This window comes from Rattus rattus, chromosome X, assembly GCF_011064425.1.
Source record: "Rattus rattus isolate New Zealand chromosome X, Rrattus_CSIRO_v1, whole genome shotgun sequence".
In the NCBI taxonomy this organism is placed as follows: Eukaryota; Metazoa; Chordata; class Mammalia; order Rodentia; family Muridae; genus Rattus; species Rattus rattus.
The window spans coordinates 67,993,674-68,020,870 of NC_046172.1; the positions used below are offsets into that span (position 1 = coordinate 67,993,674).

General features: G+C 35.9%; 1 protein-coding gene across 1 annotated transcript in view; it reads right to left on the reverse strand.

Moving 5' to 3' along the window:
- Positions 1-311: 311 nt before the first annotated feature.
- LOC116889139 (sex comb on midleg-like protein 2) overlaps positions 312-27,197 on the reverse strand; it is an 80,392-nt gene continuing 53,506 nt past the window's right edge. The window contains 7 exon segments of the mRNA XM_032890311.1: positions 312-1,945; positions 3,331-3,482; positions 12,467-12,577; positions 14,719-14,901; positions 16,110-16,313; positions 18,344-18,458; positions 19,397-19,689. Of these exon segments, the coding sequence (XP_032746202.1) occupies positions 1,823-1,945; positions 3,331-3,482; positions 12,467-12,577; positions 14,719-14,901; positions 16,110-16,313; positions 18,344-18,458; positions 19,397-19,689 (1,181 nt within the window). The 3' untranslated portion in view covers positions 312-1,822.

Consider the following 27,197-nt stretch of genomic DNA (forward strand, 5'->3'; position numbering starts at 1 on the left):
TCTCTCTCTCTCCTCTCTCTCCTCTCTCTCCTCTCTCATCCCACAGCCTAAATTGTCCCACATTGAATCAGTCTCTGGGAACTTTATAAGATGTGACCACTTTATCCTGCAGAATGAATCTAAGACATTTCAATCTAATTTATTTATAGAGTAAACTACAAGTAAAATCTCTTCTGTAGTATGAAAGACCATACTCTTAGATATATTACTAAGTAGTCTCAAAACCTTCTTTTGCAAGACTAGAAAAGACACATGTTAATACACTGTGGAGAAAAAAACAAAATAAAACCCAAGGCTTAGTTGTTAATTGCTATGGTTATTTAACAACTTTTATTATATTCTTAAAATCTTAAGAGTATAAAACAATATTATAAACACCTGAGGTCCAACCAAATGGAAATATCATCTTCATATCAACAATTTGCATGAAGATTACATTTAAGTATTTTAGTTGTATCAGAAACGACATAGGTGAAATAGTCTTTTAAACATCTGTATTGTTGTTTAAAGCACATTTGGTTTTCTAAAGAGAAAATTACATTCTTGTCTCGAACATTTTGTTGACATTTAGAATAGCTAATACATGTAAAACTGACTCTAATACATGTATAACGGATTCTCATAGCTTATATGCATTACACCATCATACAAAGTAGTAACATGCAGCACCATTTATGAAAGCTCTTATTTGGAAAAACAAAACCCTAAATATCAGAATTAATGTATCTTTCGAAGTGTAGCAGAATTGATGGCTCAGAACTGAGACAATTAATTAGAAATATTGCATAGGATAAAGAGCTTCCCTATGTGGGAACCAATTTATGGACAGTTTCTCATCACCTGAATAATAAACGTTTAGAGGTACTGGTGATAGAAAAATGATGTATATATTTTTTCAGGGAATAAACATCTCTATATACCTTTATTACCACTGTGGCAGTGTAAAGTGCCATATTCAATTCAAAAAGTCACTTGTGTATTCTCACATATATACAATAGTATATAAATATGCTAAAGTATCTGTATGAGTAATAAACACAAAACAAAAATTTAAAATCTGGACATAAATATCTTAGAAAACAAAGATGTTAGAATTGGGTGTCTAACGTTCAAGTTTAGCAAAAATACAGAGAGTTGTAAAAGTAGGTATAAATTTTGTTTAATTCTATCCAATTTACTCTGGTAAACATCTCCTGCACAAAATTATTTATTTTAATCTATTCTTACAGTTTAAAAATATCAAAGGCTAGTAAGAACACTTTATGTAAGCTTATAAAATTGCTTTTCCCCCTGTAGTATGAGCAAAAAAAGGGCACTGGCAGAAAGGAAAATTATTTATATGGCTCTTCCCTTTCTAGTAGTATATCAGGAACAAAATACTGTAAAACCAGACTAAAATAACTGAGCAGGCGAGAAGTGCATCTTGAAATTCTGCTTTGAGAAAAAAATTCTCATGTTTTTAGAGGTTAAGTTGCTGATATTTTCTCCCTTGACGTTTAGCTATTTGGTCCTAGATATAAAGATTAATCCAAATAAAAGCTTTTCTTCTTTTTGCCACATGAAGTACACTTGTAAACACAATAAAAATAATTAAAGACATAAATAACGGACAGTCAGTTTTAGGTATACTAATACAAACATTAAATGGTATTTAAAGAATTAGGAGTATACGATTAATGTAACTGTACTACAACTTTAATAAAATATTTCTATAAAAACCTTCTATAAAATAAAAACTGATGAGATGAAAACTACTTTTAAAGTAAAATGTTTTCTGTATACCTGAGAATTATCTTTAAACTAAATGTGCACATTTTCAATTCTATTTCACTTCTTTAAGTTTTTCAATGTAGTAACATAGTTTTAATGCTGGTCCTAGCTTCAGCCCCATATACTTCATTATCAGCTCACTCTTCAGTAGTAGCAGAGCTTTCCCATCAATTTCCTACGGAGAGAGAAAAAAATAGTAAGAATCCTTCCATAGTTGATCAAGCTATTTAGATATAAGAATGTATAAATTACTGTCCAATATATATTATCCATATATATACACATACATGCACAGTATGTTCTTATAAAAACTAATACAATCTGATTTGAATAATGGAGCATTATCTGATGATTTGTAAATTTAAATTAAAAAAGTTTAGTCAAGTATTTTAAACCAATGTCCAGAGTATCATATTATCTGGCTTTACTGTGTACTGAACAAAATACTACTATGTATCTATGACAAATGGTTAGATATTGCAAATAGTAGAAATGAATTCCATAAGTTAACTTCCTGAGAAGGGAAAGGAGTACGTCAGTATCCATGTAAACTGTAAATGTGCTGCACGGTTTCATCTTCATACTGAAAGGTATAATCTGTCTGAAGCTACTTAACTGCTGAAACAAATAGTAATTTATTTGAAATATTGAAAAGAGGCAGGGGCTGGGGACGATTGCTCAGTGAGTAAAGCACTTGAAAACATGAAGCCTGGAGTTGGATCTCCAGAATCCATGTAAAAATGCCAGATATGGTGGCATCTACTTTAATCCCAGCATTGAAGAGGTTGAGGCATGACAATCTCTGGGGTGTACTGGCCAGTCAGTGTAACCTAATTTATGAGACCCTAAATCGCAGTGAGAGACCCTGTCTCAATGGAGGCTAGATAGCCTTCCTGAAGATGACACTTGAGATTTTTGTCTTCTGTCCCCCATAGACATATACACATGTGTATTTGCACCCACACACACATGTGCACACACGCACGCATAAAATAGTGTACATGAGACATTAAATCAATAATTTATGTTAGAAAATATTGTGAACACATTATTTAACATTGACAAGGACTCTTTTAAAAATTCTTTATTATTGTATTATACAATTTATGTTATAGAATCCTATTATTTGGTATTCAAATCATAATGGAGTTGCTGGTTTCACTGGGTATCACGAGAAGGCCACCCTGGTATATGCTGTAGGTCAACCCCTCCTACTCATGGTCCTAGAGTAGAACAGGTAGCAGGTTGGGGGAAGATTTTTGTAATTGTCATTACAAGAAGGGGTGGTCTGCACGAGAGTGGTAATCCTGTAATACCGACTCTTGAAAACCTGAAGCTGTTTAGTGTATTAGATACTTGGATACCCATTTAAAGAATAGGCAATTAATCTACCATCTAAAGCCTGAATGTTGGGCAAAGTAATCTTACTCACAAATGAAAAAGATCAGTTGATAGGGTTCCCCCACTATCCATACAACTCAGTATCAAACTGAAAGGCCTGCACAGAGGTCATTTAGAGGCATTAGGGCAGCAGGAAAACCGGATCAAAAGATACGTTACATGTTGCCTGAAGAGGTCGGCGAGGGGGCCTGATATGTGAGGATCTGTATGTTTCATAAACTGTATCACTTCATCCACAGACCAGGTTGAAGGGTCCTTACAGAAGCCTTGTTTCAGGACACTGGGGTCAGGTACAGCTATATAACTTGAAGCTTCAATGGGAGGGGAAAAAAAACAAATCATACTTGACCTGATCATAATCCTGAAAGAAGAGACGTTAGGTAGAAAATAATGGTCTCACTCCTGGAACCTTCTGTTAAGTACCTAAATAAGGTCTCAAGATTCCAACTGTAAAATCTCATGAGTGCCTGAATGAAGATGATCGGATGCTGCATAGAGTGTGCCAATGAACCTCTCACAGAGAACATCAACAATTTTACTTTAGAAGGTACCTTAAGGCTTCAACAATCATAAAGCCTGTGTAGCAATCCAAGGGTTTTTATGTCCCAAGCAAGAACAAAACAGTGCCATTTAGATTGAAATTAGGGTAATCTGAGCTATTGTCTCCTTGAATAGATCCAAAAATTTTTCTCACAAAACTGCCTTTTAATATCTTTTAAGTTGACTTTATTTTGTTAAATAAGATGGGACTCTCTCAAGTTTTTAAGTTTATAATTCCCTAAATGTTTTCCATTTTAATCAAATGTGTTTCAGTAACCCCATTATGTTTTAGAGGGACATTAATCATTTGGACCATTTGCCTCAATTACTCAGTAAGGATATTTTTAGCGTCTCTTTTACACTTTAGGTTGCCATCTCAGTGATTAAAAAAATTAAAATTATTTCCTGCTCAGTTATGTCAGAAAGTAGTTTTAGTATTTTTATTTAATCCCTCTTCTATGTTTTACTGCATAGCAATATATTTAGAGCTTTAATAAAAGAATACAAGACAAAACACAACAACCAGGGTATCAATTACCTTGTCATAAAAAAATTGAATTTTGCTCAACTTCATCAATGCAGGTAAAAGTGGTGATAATGTAGCCAGCAGTGTTTAACATGCAACACTGGAACATGAAGTCATCTACAATTCTGCTTGGCTACATTCTCAGCTATCTTGGAACACTTGTGACCCATATGCTACAGGCTGGACGAACAGTGCTATACCATTTGGGAATTAGGAAAATTAGGACTTTTATCTTTAACTCACCAATGGTACAACATTAAAATACAAGGTTAATCATATTTCTAAATCAACCTAGGTTTTAAAGATGTTTCTGTCATAATAATTTGGTATAGTTATGTCTTATACAACATGTTAACTATTTTACAGATTAACTGTATGTAAAGATCAGAAAACTAATTTTAAATTAAAATCAGATTAATACCTTTTCTTTCTACACTTATTGAAACAAAATTGGGGCTGTGTCTTCAAAATAAACATGTGGTTATAAACACTACATGGATATTTACTCAAATGATATATCAAAGAAACTACTCATGAGAAAAGTCAAAATCTAGTTATACTTTTTTCATGGCTTTATAGATTGTGCTATCAATAAATATATCTGAAATAAAGTGATTTGGTTTCTCCTGTTACTAGAATTCTTTTATAAAGTAAAGGTCAGCAATTTCTTTTTATTCAAATAATAGGAGGGAGATACAATAGTTGTGTGAACATTAGAGACAAATTCAGCTTACACTAAAATTTATAGGACCTGAGAGAAAATAATAATGACAACTCTAGACATCAATAAGACGGTAAGCTATATCTTCTCTAGAGTTGCAGGCAGGCAGTGTCTGGATTCAAGGATTCACCCAGCTACCTTTTTTTCCCTTGGGGAATCACAGACAAGTGACTTTTGGGATTTTTTTTTACTAAAAATGTTTACTAGTAACTATTCTTCAAGGAAGTTAAAAATGGTATTATGTATACAGCCATATAAAATATGTGCCTGTCATACAGTGTCCCATAATTATTTCCATCTTCACAAACTACTAATAAGCAATGTGATTACTATGTCTTTCCCTTCCTAGGAATACCAGTAGTATTACTCATATCTGGAAGTCAGATAACTATCATTAGAAATAATCTTTTAAATTCTTTCACTAAGAAAATGTTTTCACAAGTTGATATTTAGTAAACATACTTAGAAATAACATTTTATATTAGTTCTTATGAAATAAATATCTATCCTTAGACCCTTTATAAACAATATCACTTTAAGAAACAGAAACTAACGCTACAGAAGATGGGAAGGGATAGAAAAAAACATTAAATGTGCTACAGATGTGCATAGTGAGATTGGCTCATAGATAACATCCATGATGTAAAAAAAAAAGCAGAACATCTGATTTCTATATCCTTTACTTTTCAACCCAGTCTAGTGAAAAATGGATGGAACTTATTTCTTTACTCTTCTTTACTCCTAACTCTTAAAATGTCAAGTTGTAGTAACAGGAAAAGCTATGTCAACTTTTAAAAGAAATAAGATGCCACCTTTTCTTCGTAGATCTAATAGAATGACAGAGGATGTGGTAAATAGGGAAATTGTGTGGTTATTGAAACAGGTGCCAGAGACCTGATTCAAAAACCACACATGGTCTGGTACCAAAAAAAGGTCTCAGCAGATATGACACCACATCAGAAAGGAGAAATAATGTGTTCTACTTGGCCTTAGATTCATGAGAGGTTTTAGAGCCTTCAAAGTACCTCAGGAATTGTTTAAACTGCTTGAGAACTACTAAGGTCTGTGAAGTCTCTATCAAATATGGTTTGTGATCCAGATCACCAGAGTCAGTTCTGTGATGCTACAAAGATAGGAACAGCCACATTGGGATTGTTACTGGCAATGTTGTGAAAGAGAACATGACTTCTGTAATTTTGATATTTTAAGAGAGACTCAGATCTTTAAGGAAAATGATAAACATATTAACTGAGAAACACTGTTCTTGAATATACCTTCATTGTTCTTCTTCCATTGGAATTTAATGTGCTTCTAAGGCTTTAAGGTAGCTGACTTTTTTACAAATAGAGATGCACTTGAGATATTTGGCACAATCTCAGAAACACCTGTGGAAACTTAAGTACGTACAGAATACAAAGCACCACCCACCCACTGATGAATTCTCTGAAGATTCAGGAAAACTTTTCAGTTTAGACATGCCATGCCCCTTAGGAGACAATACTACAGGGGGGAAATAGACTGTCTTCACCAGCTCAATTACTATTGGAAGGCTGCCTTACTTTTTTCTATTGCCATGACAAAATACCATGAGCAAGACAAAAGAAAGCATTTAATCTGAGAGCTAGAGTACATGACCATTAAGGCAGAGTGCATGGCAATAGGCAGGCAGGCATAGTGCTAAAGCAGTAGCTGAGAGGTTACATCTGATCCATGAGCATGAGGCAGGCAGGCAGGCAGAGAAAGGGGGGAGGGGGGTGCAAGAGAGCATGTGCACACAAACCAGGAATGACATCGGCTTTTAAAATCTCAATGTCCACCCTCAGTGACACATCTTCTCCAACAAGGCCACACCTCGAAATCCATCTCAAACATTTCCAGCAACTGGGGATGAAATATTCAACTCTAATAGCCTATGGGTGGCATTCTTATTCCACCATATTCCACTTCATGGTCCCCACAGGCTTGTAGCCATATAATAATGCAAAATATATTTAGTTCAACTTCAAAAGTTCCCATAGTCTTTCAATATCAAGACTGTTTAAAAGTCCAAAGTCTCTTCTGAGATTAGAGGAGATTTCTTAACTGTAAGGCCCTGTAAAATTAAAAGAATATTACACATACCTAACATGCAATGGCACAGAATACATATTACCATTCCAAAGGGAGGAATGGGGCATACTGATGAAATACTATCACTATCAGTGCAAACTCCAAATTCTGCAGTTCTGTTAGATGGCTCTGCCCTTCCAGTTTTGTTGTCTGTGACTGCAACACATGTATCTCTTGAACTGGTTGCACTCCCTGTGTGCAGTTCTCCTTGGCAGGTATCCTACAGATCCATCATCTCCAACATCCTGAGGTCTCCAGTTCAGGCTTCACTTTCACAGCTTCGTGCAATGGCCTCTCTTGGCCTCCAGGCAGAGACTTCCCTGTCACATTCCTGGCCTCAGCAGCTTCCTTTAGTGGTATAAGAAGATTCCACAACCCCTTTACTCTTGTGTCTTTGAATCTAAAGCCAGATCATGTTGACAAAGCTTCCGAGTTCTGCTGCCTGCTTAGGAGGGAATCTGGCCTTCTCCTTGGATTTTATTTATATAAGCTTTGATTTGTTGCTGCTATTTAGAACAGATAAAATGCATTTCAAGCCTTTTCACGTTACAGGATTGGTGGGTGGGATTTGCCCAGAGCTCACCATCCTTTTATTCCATTTCTCCTTATGGCTTTCAGGACAAACCAAGGCTCAACCATGAAATTTTCTGTTGCTCATTTTCTCCTCAAATCACATGTGCATATTTCTTGTAGCCCTACTTGTTTTTTTTTTTTTTTATTTTAGATCTGCATAAGAGTGATCACAATTAACCACATTAACAGAGTCAATATTTGGCTGTCTTGAAATCTCCTCTGCAAAAGAAATTAATCCAAAACTCTTTAATTTATTTTCACAGAGACTTTTAGACAAGGGCAAAAGTCAGCCAAAGTCTTATGCAAAATATTACAAGAACCACCTGTAGCCAACATGCTTATATTGTCTCAGGTTTAAATCTCTTGAGCTTATATAAAATATTACCAGACCGTATCTTCTAAGCTCCTACTAGGATGGCTCATTAAGCTCCACTTACAGGTTTCAATGTGTTCTTAGTCCAAAGTGCCAAAGTCTTCTATATCCCTCCAAAAGCAAAGCACAGGCTTTATAGCAATAAAGCACTACCTTGTACCAATCTCTATCTTAGTTACTTTCCTATTGCCCTGACAAAACAGCTATGAAGAAGGCAAGTTACCAAAGAGAAAATTTAATTTGGGCTCACAGTTATATCAAGTTAGAGTTTATAATCATTATGGAGGGAACTTGGCAACAGGCAGGCATGACATTTGAGCAGTAGCTGAGAACACATCTTGAAACACAATCATAAGACAGAAACAGCCACAAAAGGATCTCTTTTTGAAATCCCAAATTCAACCCCCAGTGACATATCTCAAACAAAAGCTATAATTCCAACCTTTCTCAAATACTGATGTCAACTAGGGACCAAACATTTAAAAATCTAAGCCTATGAAGGTCAATCTCCATAATAAGAAAAATCTTATTTTTCCTACTGTATTTTTTATGTTAGCACTGAGGAGACAGAGACAGACATATTTTTGTGAGTTTGGCAGAATGGTCTATATAGTGAGTTTCAAGCCAGCCAGAGTTACACAGTAAGATGTTTTCTAGTAAACAAACAAACAAACAAGTAAATAAATAAAACATCTTGGAATAAATCTAAGAAAGGAAGTGAAAAGCTTGTTATATAATTAAACTTTTAAGACACTGAAGAAAGAAATGCAAAAGATAGAAGTCTTCCCATGCTTATGGATTTTTAGGAACAATAAAGTGAAAATGTCCACTCTACCAAAACTAATCTGCAGATTCAATGCAATCTGTAATTCCCATCAAAATTCCAAAAAAAGCTTCATAGAAATAAAAAAATCTTCAACCTTATATAAAAACATAGAAAGACCCAGGATAATCAAAACAAACCTGAAGATTAAACAAGACTACTGCAGGTACTACCACTCCTAGTATCAAGTAATATTACAGAGGTACAGCAATAAAAACAGTATGGTACTGTTATCAAAAGCAACACATAAATTAGTAGAATATAACCAAGAGCCTGGATACAATTCTACCCTCTTAGAACCACGTCATTGTTAACAAAAGGACCAAAAATATATGTTGGAAAAAAGGTAGCATCTTCAATTAATTGTGCTGGTTGAACTATAGAACAATGTAGAAATGTAGAATAATCAAAACTATAAATGTATCAAGGGTCTCAACGTAAGATTCAATACCCTAAATTTGTTAGAGGAAATGGTAGGGGGATATACTTCTACTTTTAGATGCAACCATTGACTTTCTGAACAGAACTCTAGTAGTTTCAGGTATTAAGATTAATAATTGATAAATGAGACCTCCTGAAATCAAAAGTTTCTGTACAGCAAAGGATACCATCATTAGAGTAATAATACACTAGAATGAAAAAAATTCCTTACAAATCTCAGGAGGTTATTGTTCAGAAATATAAAAAAGAAACAACCTAAGCATCAAAAAAAAAAACTCAATTACAGAATTTTGGCTTAACCTCAAGACCGAGGCCTCAGGGAGTTTAGGTCTGTGGGGTGGGGGTGGGACAGAAGCTCAAGGGAGACGGGGGGTAGGGGAGGAGGTATGGGATGGGAACAGTTGGAGGGTAGACCAGGAGGGGAATAAAATCTAGTAAAAAAAAAGAAAAAAAATAATAATAAAAATACTTGAAAAAAAAAGAATTTTGAACAACTAAATAAGAGTTTAATGACAAAAATGCAAAATGGCTTAGAAACACTAAATAACTCTTCAGTATCTTTTGCGATAAGTGAAATGCAAATTAATTCTACATTGAGGTTTCATATTATCCAAGTTTGAACTGCTAAAAGTTGAAAAAAGGAGTTGGACTACAATGCTGGTGTGAATATGGCAAAAGGAGAATCCTTATTCAATGTTGGTGGAAGTGTAAACTGGTACAACCAGTATGAAAATCAGTGCAGATGAACCTCCACAATAGATTGATCATATGATCCAGCTAAAACACTCCTGGGTATATACGCAAAGGACTCTATACCCTATTACAGGGATACTTGTTCATCCACGTCCATTGCTGCTCTATTCACAAGAGTCAGGAAATGGAAACAATCTAGATGTGTATGAACTGACGAGTGGTTAATGATAATGAAGTTCACTTGCACAGTGGAATATTATTCAGCTGTTATGAAAAGTGAATTCATGAAATACATACACGCACACGCACACGCACACGGATAGAGCCAGAATTAACTATGAGTGAGGCAACCCAGACTTAGAAAGAAAAATATGGTGCATTCTTGTTCATATGTGAACTCTAGCTTTGAATTCACATATGTGTTAAACTTAGAGTACTTATAGAAGTCAGAAAAACAGTAAGGGGCCATGCAGGTGCTTTTAAAATAAAGGCCAAAGAATACAGGTGGCATGAAGGGGGAAGAAAAAAATAATGAAGCAAGAAGGGTTAAAGTGGGTTACATATTGGAGGGTAGGGTAGAGAACAGATTTTTCAAAGAGATAACTAACACTAAGGACATTTGAAAAAGCCAGATGGAAGCCTACAAGTGTACAAGCTTCCTGAAATATATACATGTATAAAAAGTTCAAATAGGGCCTCTCATAGTCATGATAGGATATAAAATAAAAACTCAATGCCAGGAAAGAGTTGCCTCTTTTGAAATGGCTGTTCAGTGGGGCTTCACAGACCATTAAATATAACTGCGGCCATTACTATTGCTCTTGGTTATCACCTAGAATTGATAATAAGACCCAACTTGCTAATGATACAACATAGACAACAAAAAGATCTCTGAGCTGTAAACTACTGGCTTGTTTTTATAGTGATGGATGGTGCTAGGTACACCATTAGGGAAGAAAAGTAATCACTCCTCTTACCTAGATGTGACCCCTGCAAGCTACTTTAATTTAAGCTACTTTAATTTTGTTCTGTCACGATACATCCACTGTTACAATAGGAAGTAACCAATCACTTTTTGATTGTATTTAAGCCTTACTTCAGAAGATAGAACTCATGTTTGATATGTTAATGGGGCCATGGACCTGGATCTAGGTAGGTCACATCTTCTAGTAGAGAACCTACTACTATTATTCTGCTAAATGGACATAGTATTAAACCGATTCTTAAAAGATTTATGTACATATCCCTCAACTCTCCATAGATAAGCTTCTTTTTATAGTAGATTAGCAGAGATTACTGTAACTAATCAAGGTATCGAGAGTGATAGATTACAGAGTGCTCAGCCTAACTGAGAATCTATACTATATTGTACTCTCAAGGCTAGGGTTCATTCCAGAAGAGGGGGCAGAGAGATTGTTAAGATCTGGAGGCATGGGGCTGGGGATTTAGCTCAGTGGTAGAGCGCTTGCCTAGGAAGCGCAAGGCCCTGGGTTTGGTCCCCAGCTCCGAAAAAAAGAACCAAAAAAAAAAAATCTGGAGGCAGTGGACAACTACAATAAAACAGTATTTTCTAGATAAAATTTGGCAATTGTATATATGAAATGACATTAGCTGTGACTTCATGCACAAGATCAAACCAGACAAAATCCCAGCATGGATATGAAAGCAAGTCTTACCCTAGCCAAGGAAGTACTGGCAACTGACATTTGTGGAGGGGAGGGAGACTTTATTTTCTTCAGGGATGCAACCATTGAGAGCTTATGCTCCAGGAGCTAGTCCTACATGTATGCACATGCTAGCAGAAATATATAGACTATGGGTTTAAACAACAACAATAGAGAGTGAACCCATGAAATTGGGAGGAGATAGCATAAATGTACAAGGAGATGGAGTGAGCTGTAGCTTAATCAAAAGACATTATATATATATGTATATGTATATACACACACATACATATATGAAATTCTTAAGAAAAGTATCTTATTTCCAACAAAAGTTCACTTATTTCATGCTATACCAAATGATAAAATTCTAACACAAAGTACGTGGCCAGCTCTTTTTCATTATTCATAGTAATGGACAATATTCTAAAATACTCGATTCTAGGCCATATCTATGTTTCTTATGATAATTTAAGTATATCTTTCCATTCTTACCACCAAAGTTGTAAACCCCTTGAAACATCTGCTCTTAGGAGCATAATTCTTCAGAACTACTCCTCATGACCATATTGTTGTTTTCTTACATTTGCTCTCACTTTTCGCTTTGTTTGTAACAGTGCAAAGCAGAATGATAGGCCCATTCTATGTTTCTTTTTAATCCAAAGGAAAAATATGACAGTAGTACATTTCTGAAAGGAATGCAGTGCTCAGGTGACTGATGTAATAAACTAATCATCAGATATGGGTGAATTTAACTTCCTACCCTCAATATCACCACACCAAGAAGAACACTGGAGATTCTTCCTCAATTCTGATGTGTGTGGATGCTATTTACCTTTAGAGGCTCGCCCAGACTTTCTGGGAACCTTAGATGAGACAGGAGCAGAAGGTTGAGGTTGCGAAGGCAATCGTTTGAAGCTTCTCTTTCCCTGTAGCTCCTCATTTTCTGTTTTTTTTAAACAACAACAACAAAAAAAAACAAAAACAAAAGTTACATGTTACAATTACTGTAGTCAATTATTTTTATATTATCTGTATGGAGTATTTATTTTAAAGTAATTTGTATACTATAACTTTATCAACCTGCCAATTATTTGACTACCATAGAACAAGTTCGCTGTATCCTATTAGTTATTTCCACTGAAATATAATATTAAAGACTTGGACCAGAGAGATGGCTCAGCGGCTAAGTGCCCTTATTGCTTTATCAAATCATTGGAGAACAGATCTCAGCACCCACATCAGGCAGCTTACAAATGTCTGTAAGACAGCAGTTGTCCCCCTTCTGGGCTCTGTATGCACTTAGGCACTTTCATGCAAATACATAGATACATAGATACACAGATACACACATGCAATGTTTCTGTGTGTATTTTTAGTAATTTAGAATAATTTAAAGAAGTATCTGTCTAAATTTCATTTAGCCTATGGAGACAGAGACAGACAGACAGACAAACACACACACACACCCACACACACACACACACTCACCCCCCCCATATACACACCCCACACACCAGACAAAACTTCTACCACTGTGTTATATCCCTGGATGACTTTCTATTTTGATAAAGGATCTCAATTACTAAGCTGCCCAGGCTACATTTCAACTCAATCATTACAGTGTTTCATGCAGGCCTTGGACTACCTTAACCTCATCCGTGTTTGAGACTACAGGTCTGTGTGAATTGATATGGCTGTACACTATTTCTTCACAACTCAGAACCTTGCAAAGAGGCAAACTGAAAATCATGGAGGATCAGTAATTTTGCCCACAAAGCATAATGCTAATTAACAGCAGGCAATAGATTAAAATTTAGGTCTGCCAGACTTTATGTCCTTTTAGTATACAGGTTACAGAGTTGGCACTGGAACCCAGGCTTGATAAGTTTCAGTATCTTATGATTACTGGACTTTCATGTAAGGAGTTCCTGTATCATAACTTTTATTTCAAAAGGATCACTTATCAGTTATACCAGCAGAGAGAAACCAGAAAGTGGACTCTTGTAAGGTATCACTTTACTAAACCAGAGAATGGGCCAATATGGTTCTGGTATGGAATGATGGTAGGGAAAGGAAATGGGAGAGGAAGGAATATAAGATAGGACCTCTACTAATGCAGAGGCAAATGAAGCTTTATGAGGAAAAATGAAAAATTATCAGGAGGACTAGAAAATGAGTAACTGAGAGATGATACCCAAAATTTCTACCCAACTGAATGCAAATTTGAATCACTGACTTTAGATTGAATATGTGATGGTACTTCATAGCATCAGAACTGGCAGGATTTGGCCAAAAAAAATATGAAGCTTTAATATTTTGAAATTTTAGCTACTCTAAAGACATATAACGTTCTGTTATAACAAGAACATGGTTATGTGCCACAGTCATATGAAAGAGCAACAAACTTTGTTTCTACAATATTGGCCAGAAATCTCAGACGTCTTTCTTATGTTAGAGATTAGAAACAAGAATAGCACCTTTGCTTCTATAGGACAACATCACACTCATCTTTTTATTTAGCCTTCAGTTGGACAATCTTATGGAAGACAGGTAACCAGAGCTAATTTGAGAAAACCATTCTTTATACTCTATGGGCTCAATAGTCTTTACTTATTTCTTAAGATTAGTAATGTTAAAGCCATGCCTCAACTGAAGAGAAAAAGTCTATCAATTACAAATTCATTAGGAATACAGGAAGAAATTAGTTTATAACTTTAAGTGAAGAAAATATAATTGTATACATTTTTTCATTAGTTCAGTGTGGCTTGAGGAGGAGAGAAAAACTCTGAAATACCCACATTCTTTCCTAAGTATAAAATGCAAAATAAAAGCATATTAGGGGTCAGTAGATAAAGACACTTGCTATGTAAGCCTGGTGATCTGAGTTCAATTTCTGGAACCCAAGCAAAGAGAACTGACTCCACAATCATAATTTCTGACCTCCACCTGTGCACTGCTTCCAACTTCTACAAATCATATGCATACATACATGCATGCACACACATGCATGTATGTGCACACATATGCGCACACATAATTTTTAAATGTATAGTATAAATACTTGAAAAACTTCTATTTTCTTACCTGGTTCGCTCTGATCTATGTCTGTAGCAGAGGTATGAACATGAGTCTCAAGTCTGAAAGGCTGGCTACTCAAAAACTTATCACACTGCAGGCTGCGGCAGAAATTTTCAAGAAAGCGAAGCGCAAATGATGCACTATTCACTGGAGGGAGCTGAACAGTATGAACTTTCCCATCAAAGAAGGCCATGAAGTGGGAAAGTATAGTCATCTTGTAGACAGATGAGAAATACAATACATAAAAATCAATTCAGGAAATGTGCTTTAAGTTTACTTTTGGGGTTTTGAAATTTAAAAAGGAATTGACAGCAATTTCTATTTAAAATATTTACAAACAGGGTAAAACAAATGGCTTGGTTTACAGTAACCTTTATACTCCAAACATCGCCCTGAGTACAAAAGTTATAGTATAAAATCATGGTAGACACCAGCTACAACTTACTTCTTCCCTACTCCATTTTTAAAAAATGCTTATGGTGCTTGAGAGTAAACTCAGGGCCTTGTGCATGCAAGGGAAGCATACTACCCCTGAGCCTTTTTTACTTTACCTTCATTTTACTTCATGAGCTTTCTTTTTGAGTCACACTACTCTTTAAACCTTCTTACAAGGTACTATGCCTTAATAATAACTAACTTAATAGAGAAAAATTTGTACATTTAATTTAAATTTATAGAATTATACTGACATGAATTATCTATTTTGTTTTTTGTTTGTGAGATACAGGTTTTGTCCTATCTACAAGAAGTGCAGGGACAAAGATGGGAGCACAGACTGAGGGAGTGACCAACCAATGGCTGGGCCAAGTTGAGATTTATCCCATGGGGAAGAACCAATCCCTGATACTAATAATGATACTTTGTTGTGCTGCAGACAGAAGCCTAGTATAACTGACCTCGGAGAGGTTCCACCTGGCCAATATAGAGACTCACAGCCAAACATTAGACAGAGCTTGGGAAGTCTTGTGAAAGAGCTTGGGGAAGGACTGAGGATAGGGACTCCACAAGACCAACAGAGTCAACTAATCTGGACTCCAGGGGGTTTCCATAGACTGAACCACCAACCAAAAAGCATACAAGGGCTAGACCTAGGGCCCCTGCACATATATAGCAGATGTGCAGCTTGGTCTTGATCAAGTTCCCCAAACAACTGGGAGTTTACCATGACTGTTTCTTGCCTGCGGATCCTGTCCACTGGGCTTTCTTGGCTATGTGACTTGAGGTGCCAGGGTGGGTTGGTACTAATGGGGGATCTCACCCTTCTCAGAGGTGAAGGCAAAGAAGGATGTGGGTAGGAGCTGTGTGAGGGAGGGCCTGGGAGGAGTTGGCAGGGGGGCTCTGATCCAGATTTATAGTGAATAGATAAACTAGTGGAAAAAGAATTAAGATTAGCATACCAGTTATCATTTCTCCTCCTCTATTATCTGGCTTAAGAAATAGAAAGACATCCTTGGGCTGAATGGCACAATCCACACAGGCCTGCACAGTCCGCCGGAGAATCACATTCACAGGGCCTGGGCCGAAGTGGTTAGGTAGCTGCTGAACCTTCTGTGGATCCAGGTACGGACCAAAATCTCCATGTTTATTTATATACACACAGACTTGAGGAAAAATATGTATGAATAATTAGATAAATTTTGTGAAAATATTATATAATTGCCATATCCTATTCATGACTTCATTTAAAGGAAACTTAAAGATCATATTAATGACCGTGTCTTCTACTGAAAGCATGCAGATATATTAACATGTTTATGTAAAAGTACTGAACATGCAAATAGTAAAAAAAATGTTTATCCAACATTGTAGATTACTATTCAAAATGATTATATAAAATTGATGATTGAGAAGACTTGGGAGCATAATAAAATCATTTTTAGTTTATTATTACAAGAAATGTTATGTGAATAAAAGAGTAGTTTCATGTTGTTCTTTAAATTTTTGTTTTCCCCAACTCCTCCTAGAGTTCTAACCACCCAACTTCACATTGCAAAAACATGCATTCATTTTGAAAACTGGTCATCCTTACTCATTTATGATTGACTATTTTGTAAATCACCAAAAGTGTATGTCAATTGCATTTTCTAAAATAATCAAGTAACTTAAGGTATATGTAATAGTAAATTCTAATACCAATATTTTGAATATGAATATAAAATTGCTCCTTCTATATATGCCTCGGCTCATTGAGGAAATTTAAAACTTTTTTCTTTGTACAAAAATTTCTATTTATAATCATGGTATTAGTGAAGATATTCCTATCACAAAATCAATCGCAAATCAATGTATACTAAAATACAGATTTATCAATTACTGAAACTATTATTTTCTTAAAACAAGAACATTTTAACATATTAATTGGTACTGAAATTTTTCACTGTTTTGAAATATCTGACAATTTGACTTGCCCAAACAGCTGGAGGAAGGAAAGGCTCTTGTCACAAAAATGAAATTGTGATTTAATCACAATTTCATTTAACACTCAACCCAAGATGTTAATGTTACAGATACATTCAGGAAGTAAAGCAAAAGAAGGATTTAAATATTGTGCCATCTGTCTACTACACATGAGCACCCCCTAGAGGAAATCATTTGGACTAGAATATTAGTATAAAAATACTGAGATAACTTGCTGATCGGCTACAAGTCTGAGCATAAAATTCATGTATAACTTCATATACACATTATACACAAAGCCTGGAGGTTTTATGAAACAATAATTTGGGGGTACTTGTATTTTGTTTGCAACCCACCATATGAAGTCATGTCAGTACTCAAAAGGTTCAGATTTTGAATTCTTGCATTAGATAGATCAACTTGTATTCATTAAAAATCAGAAATTAATAAAAAAAAGGTGTGCAAATAAAATCTTTGAGAAACAATACATTGAAAAATAACTTCCTTTAAGTGAAAAAGAAAAATTGTAAGTAAGAAGAAATATAAAAGCATGAGGATGTTAATTAAGAATATAAAGACGTAACAAGACATACGTTTTTAAATAGGAAGGGGAGATAGAGAGATGGTTCAAACAGTGAAGAGCACTGGCTACTGTTTCCAGTTGTCCTGAGTTTGCTTCCTAGCATCAACATGGTAGCCTATAACTATCTATTATCTGTAAATCCATGAGATCTGACATCCACTTCTGGGAACTAGATGCGCACACACACACATGGTGCAGGATACACGAGTAGGCAAAAAGCTCCTACTTACAAAATAAAATTGAAAGGAAAAATAAATAAGAAAAATTTTAAAAATGTATAGGAAACAATAAAAAGGATTTGCTTGGTTTGTGCCCTTTCAAACCTATAAGAAACGAGTTTAAAATCACCATGTCCTTTGCCAGAAAAAAATTATTTTCAAAAAGGTGTGAGTTACTCTGGAAAACATATAATACAAAATGACAAAATATTGTGAAAAGAGAGAAGAATTTGATAATGATACAAACTCAAAATGTTGGATACTGATTTTAAGGTGACATAAATTTAAATAAACAGGTTTTGCTTAACATTAAGCTGAACGATCAATTAGCAAAATACATTAATATTTTATATATTTACACGACTTTAACAACAATGATATCAAGCTGAATAAAATATGTAATTTAATCACTGTTTTGAAAATACCAACTTACCTGTAGACATCACTATTTTAGATGGCTCCTCAGGAGTCTTATTAGATGAAGAACTTCTAATCAGTGAACTTAAAGAAGCTGAAGATGTAGAAGAAACAACTGGAATAATTTTTTCCTGTTTAAATAAAAGGTATGAAGAATACAGTTATATACAGATATATGTTTTCAAATGCATTAAAAAGTATTTCACATTAAATTTCAGGATCAATTTTTCTTACTATTCAAAAAGTAATGTTACTGCCTTAGGATAACGTGATTTCATGTTTATCATAATATATTTACAAATATTTCATGCTCACCTTTATAAAATTTAAATGTTTTAAATAGAAATAACAGTATTCTGTATTATTATTATTATTATTATTTTCTTCCACGTAGTAAGCATTCACTGAAACAAAAGCTATGCTGATATTCCACTGAGATACTAGATGTGTAAGATAATATTGTTGAGATTTTTGCCTGTGTATTTAGTATGCCCATTTTAAAATTCTCTACATTTTAATTCATGAATTTAATCTATTAATGTTTCATATAACTATTATTATATTTGGGTCTGATTAAACCATTTTATTATGTGCTTTCTTATTGTTTCTTTTATTCTTTTTCTTGTTGTTATTTTACTTATTCTATCTTTTGAAGGATTATTTGAATAATTAAAATCCATTCTATATATCTTATGTATTTTTTACATTAGACTAGAGGTTCTTTCAAATATTCCATAGCTCACACATAAAAAATTCATACATAAAATATTGAAACTTATAGATCCTTATCCTTCACACTCAGGCTTTCATAATGTAAATACTTCATGCATTTGTATCTACAATATAAACTTAACAATGATTGTAAAATTTTTTCTTCAGTATTTTATTGGCCTAATCTATCCTTCCCTCTTTTACTCCTGACTAATTACACATTAAAAAATCTCAACTTAGTCTTTCTCATTTTTCAAAAAAAATCACCACAGCATAGTCTTAGTAAATTGCTAAACTGAATTTAAAAATACTATAATATGAAGACTTACAATACAAATTAGCAAGAAATATGACTAACCTTTTTTCCATTCCTTCCACCTCTTTTCTTTGGTAGAACAATTTTAACAGTAATGCCCTTCTTAGAGGCTGAAGTATCTCCAGGTGACTTAGCTTTTCCTGCTTTCTTGCTGGTCTTTGGTACACTTGTTTTTCGTGGAGATTTCCTTGAAGGTTGAGCCCCTTTGGAGGTGGAAGACTTTGGTTTTCCAAAGGCAGAAGACTTTGGTTTCCCGGAGGTAGAAGACTTTGGTTGTTCAGAGGAAGAAGGAGGTGTTTTCTCTTTACTACTCACACTAAGAGCTGAGAACAGAGCTTGAGAACAAAAATGAAAGAAAACGATATAGTAAAAACATCATCTTCGTATTGATTATCTTTAAAACATCCCAAAGATTATTGATGAAAATTATTTTAAACAAGATCCAAACAAGAAAAATTAGAGATTTAGGAGAATCATAAAGGTATACTTTAAAAGTCTGTATTTTACTAAACTAAAAAGTCTAAAAGAAATGAACAAAGTTTTTTAAATATAAAGTTATTCAAGATAAAGCAAATATAATATCCAAATAGATTCATAACCCACAATGAGATAGAAGTAACTAAAAAAATCTATACAAAAAATCAGCCAGGGACAGATGGATCATGATCACAATGGAAGCAGATTGTGGAGCTACAAACAGGAAAGGGATAAATCAAAATATCCTCATTTGGAGAGGATTTGATTTTATACATAAAAGATTTCCAAGGGGGTTGGGGATTTAGCTCAGGGGTAGAGCGCTTGCCTAGCAAGCACAAGGCCCTGGGTTCGGTCCCCAGCTCCGGAAAAAAAAAAAAAAGATTTCCAAGACTACACCAGGGAACTTCTATAGTTGATAAATATATTCAAAGATAGCAGGATATAATATTAATACACAATGTTTTACAAAATGACAAAGAAAACAGGGAAACAAATTATAGAGCAAAGTAGGAGCATGTCACTTCACAATTACCTCAAAAATACATTAGAATTACTCAAACTAAGCAAATTAAAGAATTGCACAATAAAAAATTTATGAAACAAAGAATCCCCATGCTTGTGGATTAGATTGGATAAATAGATGAAAATAGTCATCCTATAAAAGAAACCTATACATTCAATGTAATCTCCATCAAAATTCTAGCATAATTCTTCACAGGAATATAATAATCTTCAATTTCATATGGAAACATACACATAAAATCCAGATAGCTAGAACAATAAAACACAATAGATGAACTGCTGAAAGTAATATTCTTCCTGATTTCAAGCTGTACTACAGAGCAATATTAATACAAATAGCATGATGCTGTCATAAATATAGGCACATTGAACATTGGAATAAAGTTAAAGATGTGAATATAAACCTAAAAACATCTACAGAAATCTGTTTTGTGAAAGACAGCAATGGGGATATGATATGGAAACTGAAGAGGCCACTTGAAGTAGCCAAGATAAAACCTCAGGGGAGCGATGAGGACACGAACCAGCCCACAACACTTTCGAACCAAAATTTTTCCTCTCTACAAGAAATGCAGGGACAAAGATAGAGGAGACAGTGAGAGAATGGCCAACCAAGAACTGGCCCAACTTGAGACTCATCCCATGGGTAAGTACCAATACATAACACTATTAATGATACTCTCTTATGCATGCAGACAGGAACCTAGCATAACTGAGAGACTCTGCCTAGCAGGCGATTGAAACAAATGCAGAGACACACAGCCTATAACTAGATGGAGCTCGAAGAGTCGCGGGAAAAATTAAGGACCCTGAAGGGGATAGGAATGCCACAGAAAGACCAAGGGTCAACAAACCTGGACCACTTGGGGCTCTTGGAGCCTGAGCCACCAACCAAAGAACATACACCAGCTGTATCTAGGCCCCTTCCACATTTTAGCAGAAGTCTTCATGTGGGTCTTGAACAACTGAAGCAGGTGCTATCTCTACAGCTGTTGCCTGTCTGTGGGATTCATTTGCCTAACAGAGCTGCCTTGTCTGGCCTCAGTGAGAGAGATGCATCTAGCCCTGCAGAGACTTAATACACCAGTGTATGGGGATAGTAAGTGGGAATACCACCCTCTGAGAGGAGAAGGGGAGAGGAATATAGGGGGAGGAATGAGAGGGGGCAACAATTGGGATATAAAATGAATAAATAAACAAATGAATAGAAAATAACACAGAGAGAGAGAGAGAGAGAGAGAGAAGAGAGAGAGAGAGAGAGGAAAAGACAGCATCTACAATGAATGTTACTGGCTAAACTGGTTGATAGCTTGATGTAGAAGAATCAAAACAGAATATTCCATCTCACCCTTCAAAAAACAAACTACAAATAAACTAAGGATTGAAACACTGAATATGATTTTTTAAAAAGTACTGAATAAATGTAAACCTATCTCCATAGCAAAGGACTTTTTGAGCAGGACCCAGTACGTCATACATTAAAATGAAAGTTAATAAATGGGACCCCGTGAATCTAAGAAGCTGTGTACAGCAAAGGAAACAATGGTTTTAGAAAAAAACAATAAAATGCAAAGAAACTCATTACCAAGTTTAGATCTGACAGAGGGATACCATATCTAGAATATACAAAAAAACTAAACAATCTAAACACCAATAAAAACAATTGCTTTTTCTTTTTAAAAAGGAGGGGATATAGAAAAGAATGAATTTCTCAAAAGATGGAAACACAAATGGCCGAGAAACCCTTTTTGCACACTTGATCTCTGACAAAGAAGCCAAAAATATACAACGGAAAAAGAAAGCATCTTTAATAAATGGTGCTGGTCTAACTGGCTGTCTGTATATAGAAAAATGAAAATAGATCCATATTTGTCACCTTGCACAAAGCTCAAGTCCAAGCGGATCAAGGGCCTCAATATAAAACCAGATATACTGAATCTAATAGAAGAGAAAGCGGGAAAGAGCCTTGAACTCATTAGCACAGGCAGAAATTTCCTAAACAAAACTCCAATGGTGCACACTCTAAAATCAAAAATTGATAAATGGGACCTCACGAAACTGGAAAGCTTCTGTAAGGCTAAGGACATAGTCTATTAAGACAAATCAGCTTCCTTCAGAATGAAAAAAAAACTTCACTAAACTCACATCTGACAGGACTAATATCCAAACTATATAAAGAACTCAATAGGCTTACCACCAAAAAATCCAAACAACCTATTCAAAAACTGGGGTGTAGAATTAAACTGAGAATTCACCATAGAGTAATCTTGAATGGCTGAGAAGCACCTAAAAAATGTTTAAAGTCCTTAGTGAACAGAGAAAATGCAAATCAAAATGACCCTTAGATTCCACCTTGCACCATTCAGAATGGCTAAGATCAAAACCTCAGGTGACAGCAGATGCTGGCGAGGATGTGGAGAAAGAGGAACACTCTTCCCCATGCTGGTGGGATTGCAGACTGGTAGAACCACGCTGGAAATCAATTTGGAGGTTCCTCAGAAAATTATAAATAGACCTACCTAAATATCCAGAAATACCACGCTTGGGAATATACCCAAAGATACCCCACCATGAAACAGGGGCACATGTTCCACTATGTTCATAGCTGCCTTACTTGTGATAGCCAGAAGCTGGAAACAACCCAGATGTCCCACGACAGAAGAATGGATGCAGAAAATGTGGTTCACTTACACAATGGAAAACTACTCAGCTATTAAGAAAGAGGACATTCCGATTTTTGCAGGCAAATGGGTGGAACTAGAAAATGTCATCCTGAAAGGTAACTCAAACCCAAAAGGACATGCATGGTATGTTCTCACTAATAAGTGAATTATTATCCAAAAAGGGAAAGCACAAAATACTCAAGATACAGTATCCAGAACTTAAAAAGGTCAACAAGCTGAAGGGCCCAAGTGAGGACGCCTCAGTTCTACTTGGGAGGGAAAGAAAGCAACCAAAAGGGGAAGGAAGGATAGGGGAGGGAAAGAAGAGGGGGTGGAGGGAGAGGGGCCATGATCTAGTATTGGGTGGGGGGAAAGGACTAAATCTCTGAGGGCCAGTAGAAAGAATGGAAACAGGCAAAGGAGGTAGGAGGTTGGGAGGATTCTCTAAATGTAACAGAGACCTGGGAAGTGAGAGACTCTCAGGACTCAAAGGGACACTAGATGAAAGGCACTTGAAAGGTACTACAGTAGGGAGAGGGAACTCATTGAGTCCACCTCCAGCAGAAAGATGGGGCATCAAGTGAGGGATGGGGCTGCTATCCCATAGCCAAAGCTCTGACCCATAATTCTTCCTGTCTGATAGAAATGCAGGGATGGAAACGGAGAAGATCCTGAGGAAAAGAAGGTCCAGCGACAGGCCCAAAGTGGGTTCCAGCTCAAGGGGAGGGCCCAAGATGTGACACTATCGCTGAAGCTATGGGGTGTTCACAAAAAGGGAACTACCATGATTGCTCTCCAAAAGACCCAACAAGCAGCTGAAAGAATCAGATGTAGATATGTGCCCCCAACCAAAGAACAGAAGCTGCTGACCCCTCTGTTTGAATTAGTGAAATGCTGGAGGAAGTTAAGGAGCAGGGTAACCCTTTAGGCAGACCAGCAGTCTCCATTAACCTGGACCCCTGAGATCTCTTTGACACTGGATCACCAACCAGGCAGCATACACCAACTGAGATGAGGCCTCCAACACATATACAGGAGAGGACTCCAGGTCTGCGTTCATTCTGAGAAGAAGCACCTAATCCTCAAAAGACTGGAGGTCTCGGGAAGTTTAGAGGTCTGGTGGTGTGGGGACATCCTTGTGGAGATGTAGAAGGGGGGAGGAAGGGGTTATAGCAAGGAGTAGTCATTGGATGTGGAACTCTCGGGGGTGGACCAAGAGGGGAATAAAATTGGAGTGTAAAAAAAAAAATAAATGAAGGAAGGAAGGAAGGAAGGAAATGATAAACATTAATACAAACTAGGAAAACACATAAAACCTCACCTTACCCTAGCCAGAATCTCCAAGATTAATAATACAAATGACAGCTTATGCTGGCAAGGATGTGAGATAAGGAGGATACTCATCCATTGCTGGTAGAAGTGCAAACTTGTAAGGCCACTATATAAATCAGTGTGGTGGTTCCTCAGAAAGATGGAAATCGATCTACCTCTAGCACCAGCTATGCCACTCTTGGATATATACTCAAAGGACTCTACAGACTACTACTGAGATAACTGCAGATCATGTTCACTTCTGCTCTAATCATAATAATTGGAAATTGATTAAAGCTTAGATATTTATTAACTGATGGATAATGAAAATGTGATATTTACACCATAGAATATTATCCAACTCTTAAGAAAAAATTATATAATTCATATGTATACTGTTGAAGTTCGAAAAAAAATCATCTAAAGTTAGATAATACAGACTCAGAATGAAATACATATGCTAGCTTTTAGTTTCAGATATGTGTTACTTGTAGAACACCACAGAGGTTAGGAAGATAGAGGGACCAAAAGGGGGAGATAGGATCTTCCAAGGAAGGAAAACAGAATATAGTGTTATAAAGGGGAAAATAGAACAGCAAAATTAAAGGGGATGGGAGATGAGAGGATAAAATAGATGGGGTAAATAAGGAAAATTAATACAAGAAAAACTTTGAAAAAAGCCAAATAGAAACCTAGCACAATAAAAACTTCCTGAAATAAGGACAACATACCATCTTGACAACACAGGCCACGAAAACACAACTTAGTATCTAAAAAATGTAGTAACCACTTTTTGAAGTGTTGGCCAAAGTGGTCCAAAAGATCCCACATCTAATAATATAGGGAATTGCCAATGCTACTGATTTCCTTCTACAACCTGAGAGCAAAAATCTCAGAGGTGCTTTTGATTTGCTGAACACACCACATATTATGTCAAGGAACATGGAACAAAACAGCTGGCATACAAAATGAAGCTTCATTTCAACTGGCTATGTCTTAGAGTATGAAAAGATGCAACATACACTACCAGAAAAGAAAAGTGACCACAATAGCAAGAAGTCACAAACTGAGAAAGCTACAATAACCACCTACCTACAAGATATACCCACTGGGACAATAGTGGCATAATTTATGGGGGATATGGTAATCAGATACATTTTGGGCATCTTATGGAACCCAAAATTAATATTGGTAATGAGTCAAAAGGACCTGTGACAAGATATGTAACATTTCCTAGGTAAAATACTACAAGCAACATTCAGGTATGTGGACACAGTGTATAAAATGATTTGTAATGAATGGCATATATCTATTGATTACTAATGATCAATAATAATTGATTGTGATTTATTCCGCCCTCCTCGGAGAAACTTCTTGCCATGGTAATTAGCAAAAAGACCTACAACTTGACCACCTCCACTGAGTGACTGACTTTGGAGTGCTCAATCACAAAATGAGATATCTATATCACTCCAATGGCCTCGAAATACAGTTGTGTATGTAGAAAATTGGATAGAAAGATGCTAACCAAAAGTAGAAAACGAATTTGATGAATGAGTAGTTTTAGGAAGGATGAGGCAGATACAAGCCCAACAGTTAGCTAAAAAAATCTACATCGAAAATTGGCAACTACTGTTAAAAAAATTTTTTTTCTTCAATAGACTGACATCATCCACACTCTATGGCAGAGACAATGTTCAGTAGAGCGTAAACATGATTAAAGCAACTTTAAGTTTCTTTATTTCTGGGGGAATAGACATTCCTGGCCTCAAGCAGTATTACATAGAAGTAGTGAGAGAAAATGCATGGTATTGGTACAGAGACAGGCAGGTAGATCAATGGAAGAGAATTGAAGACCCAGAAATGAACCCACAAACCTATGGTCACTTGATCTTTGACAAAGGAGCTGAAACCAAGCAATGGAAAAAAGATAGCATTTTCAACAAATGGTGCTGGTTCAACTGGAGGTCAGCATGTAAAAGAATGCAGATCAATCCATTCTTATCATCCTGTACAAAGCTTAAGTCCAAATGGATGAAGGACCTCCACATCAAACCAGATACATTCAAACTAATAGAAGAAAAAGTGGAAGAATCTCAACACATGGGCACTGGAGAAAATTTCCTGAACAAAAACACAAATGGCTTATGCTCTAAGATAAAGAATCGACAAATGGGATCTCATAAAACTACAAAGCTTCTGTAAGGCAAAGGACACTGTGGTCAGGACAAAACGGCAACCAACAGACTGGGAAAAGATCTTTACCAATCCTACAACTGATAGAGGGCTTATATCCAAAATATTCGAAAAGAACTCATCAAGTTAGACTCCAGAGAGCCAAATAACCCTACTTAAAATGAAATACAGAGCTAAACAAAACATTCAAACCTGAGGAATATTGAACGGTGGAGAAGCACCTAAAGAAATACTCAAAATCTTTAGTCATCAGGGATATGCAAATCAAAACAACCCTAAGATTCCACCTCATACCAGTCAGAATGGCTAAGATTGAAAACTCAGGCGACAGCAGATGCTGGCAAGGATATGGAGAAAGAGGAACACTCCTCCATTGTTGGTGGGACTGCAGACTGGTACAACCATTCTGGAAATCAGTCTGGAGGTTCCTCAGAAAACTGGACATTGCACTACCTGAAGACCCAGCTATACCTCTCCTGGGCATATACCCAAAAGATACTCCAGCAAACAACAAAGACACATGCTCCACTATGTTCATAGTACCCTTATACATAATATCCAGAAGCTGGAAAGAATCCAGATGCCCTTCAAAAGAGGAATGGATACAGAAAATGTGGTACATCTACAAAATGGAGTACTACTCTGCTATCAAAAACAGTAACTTCGGAGGGAGA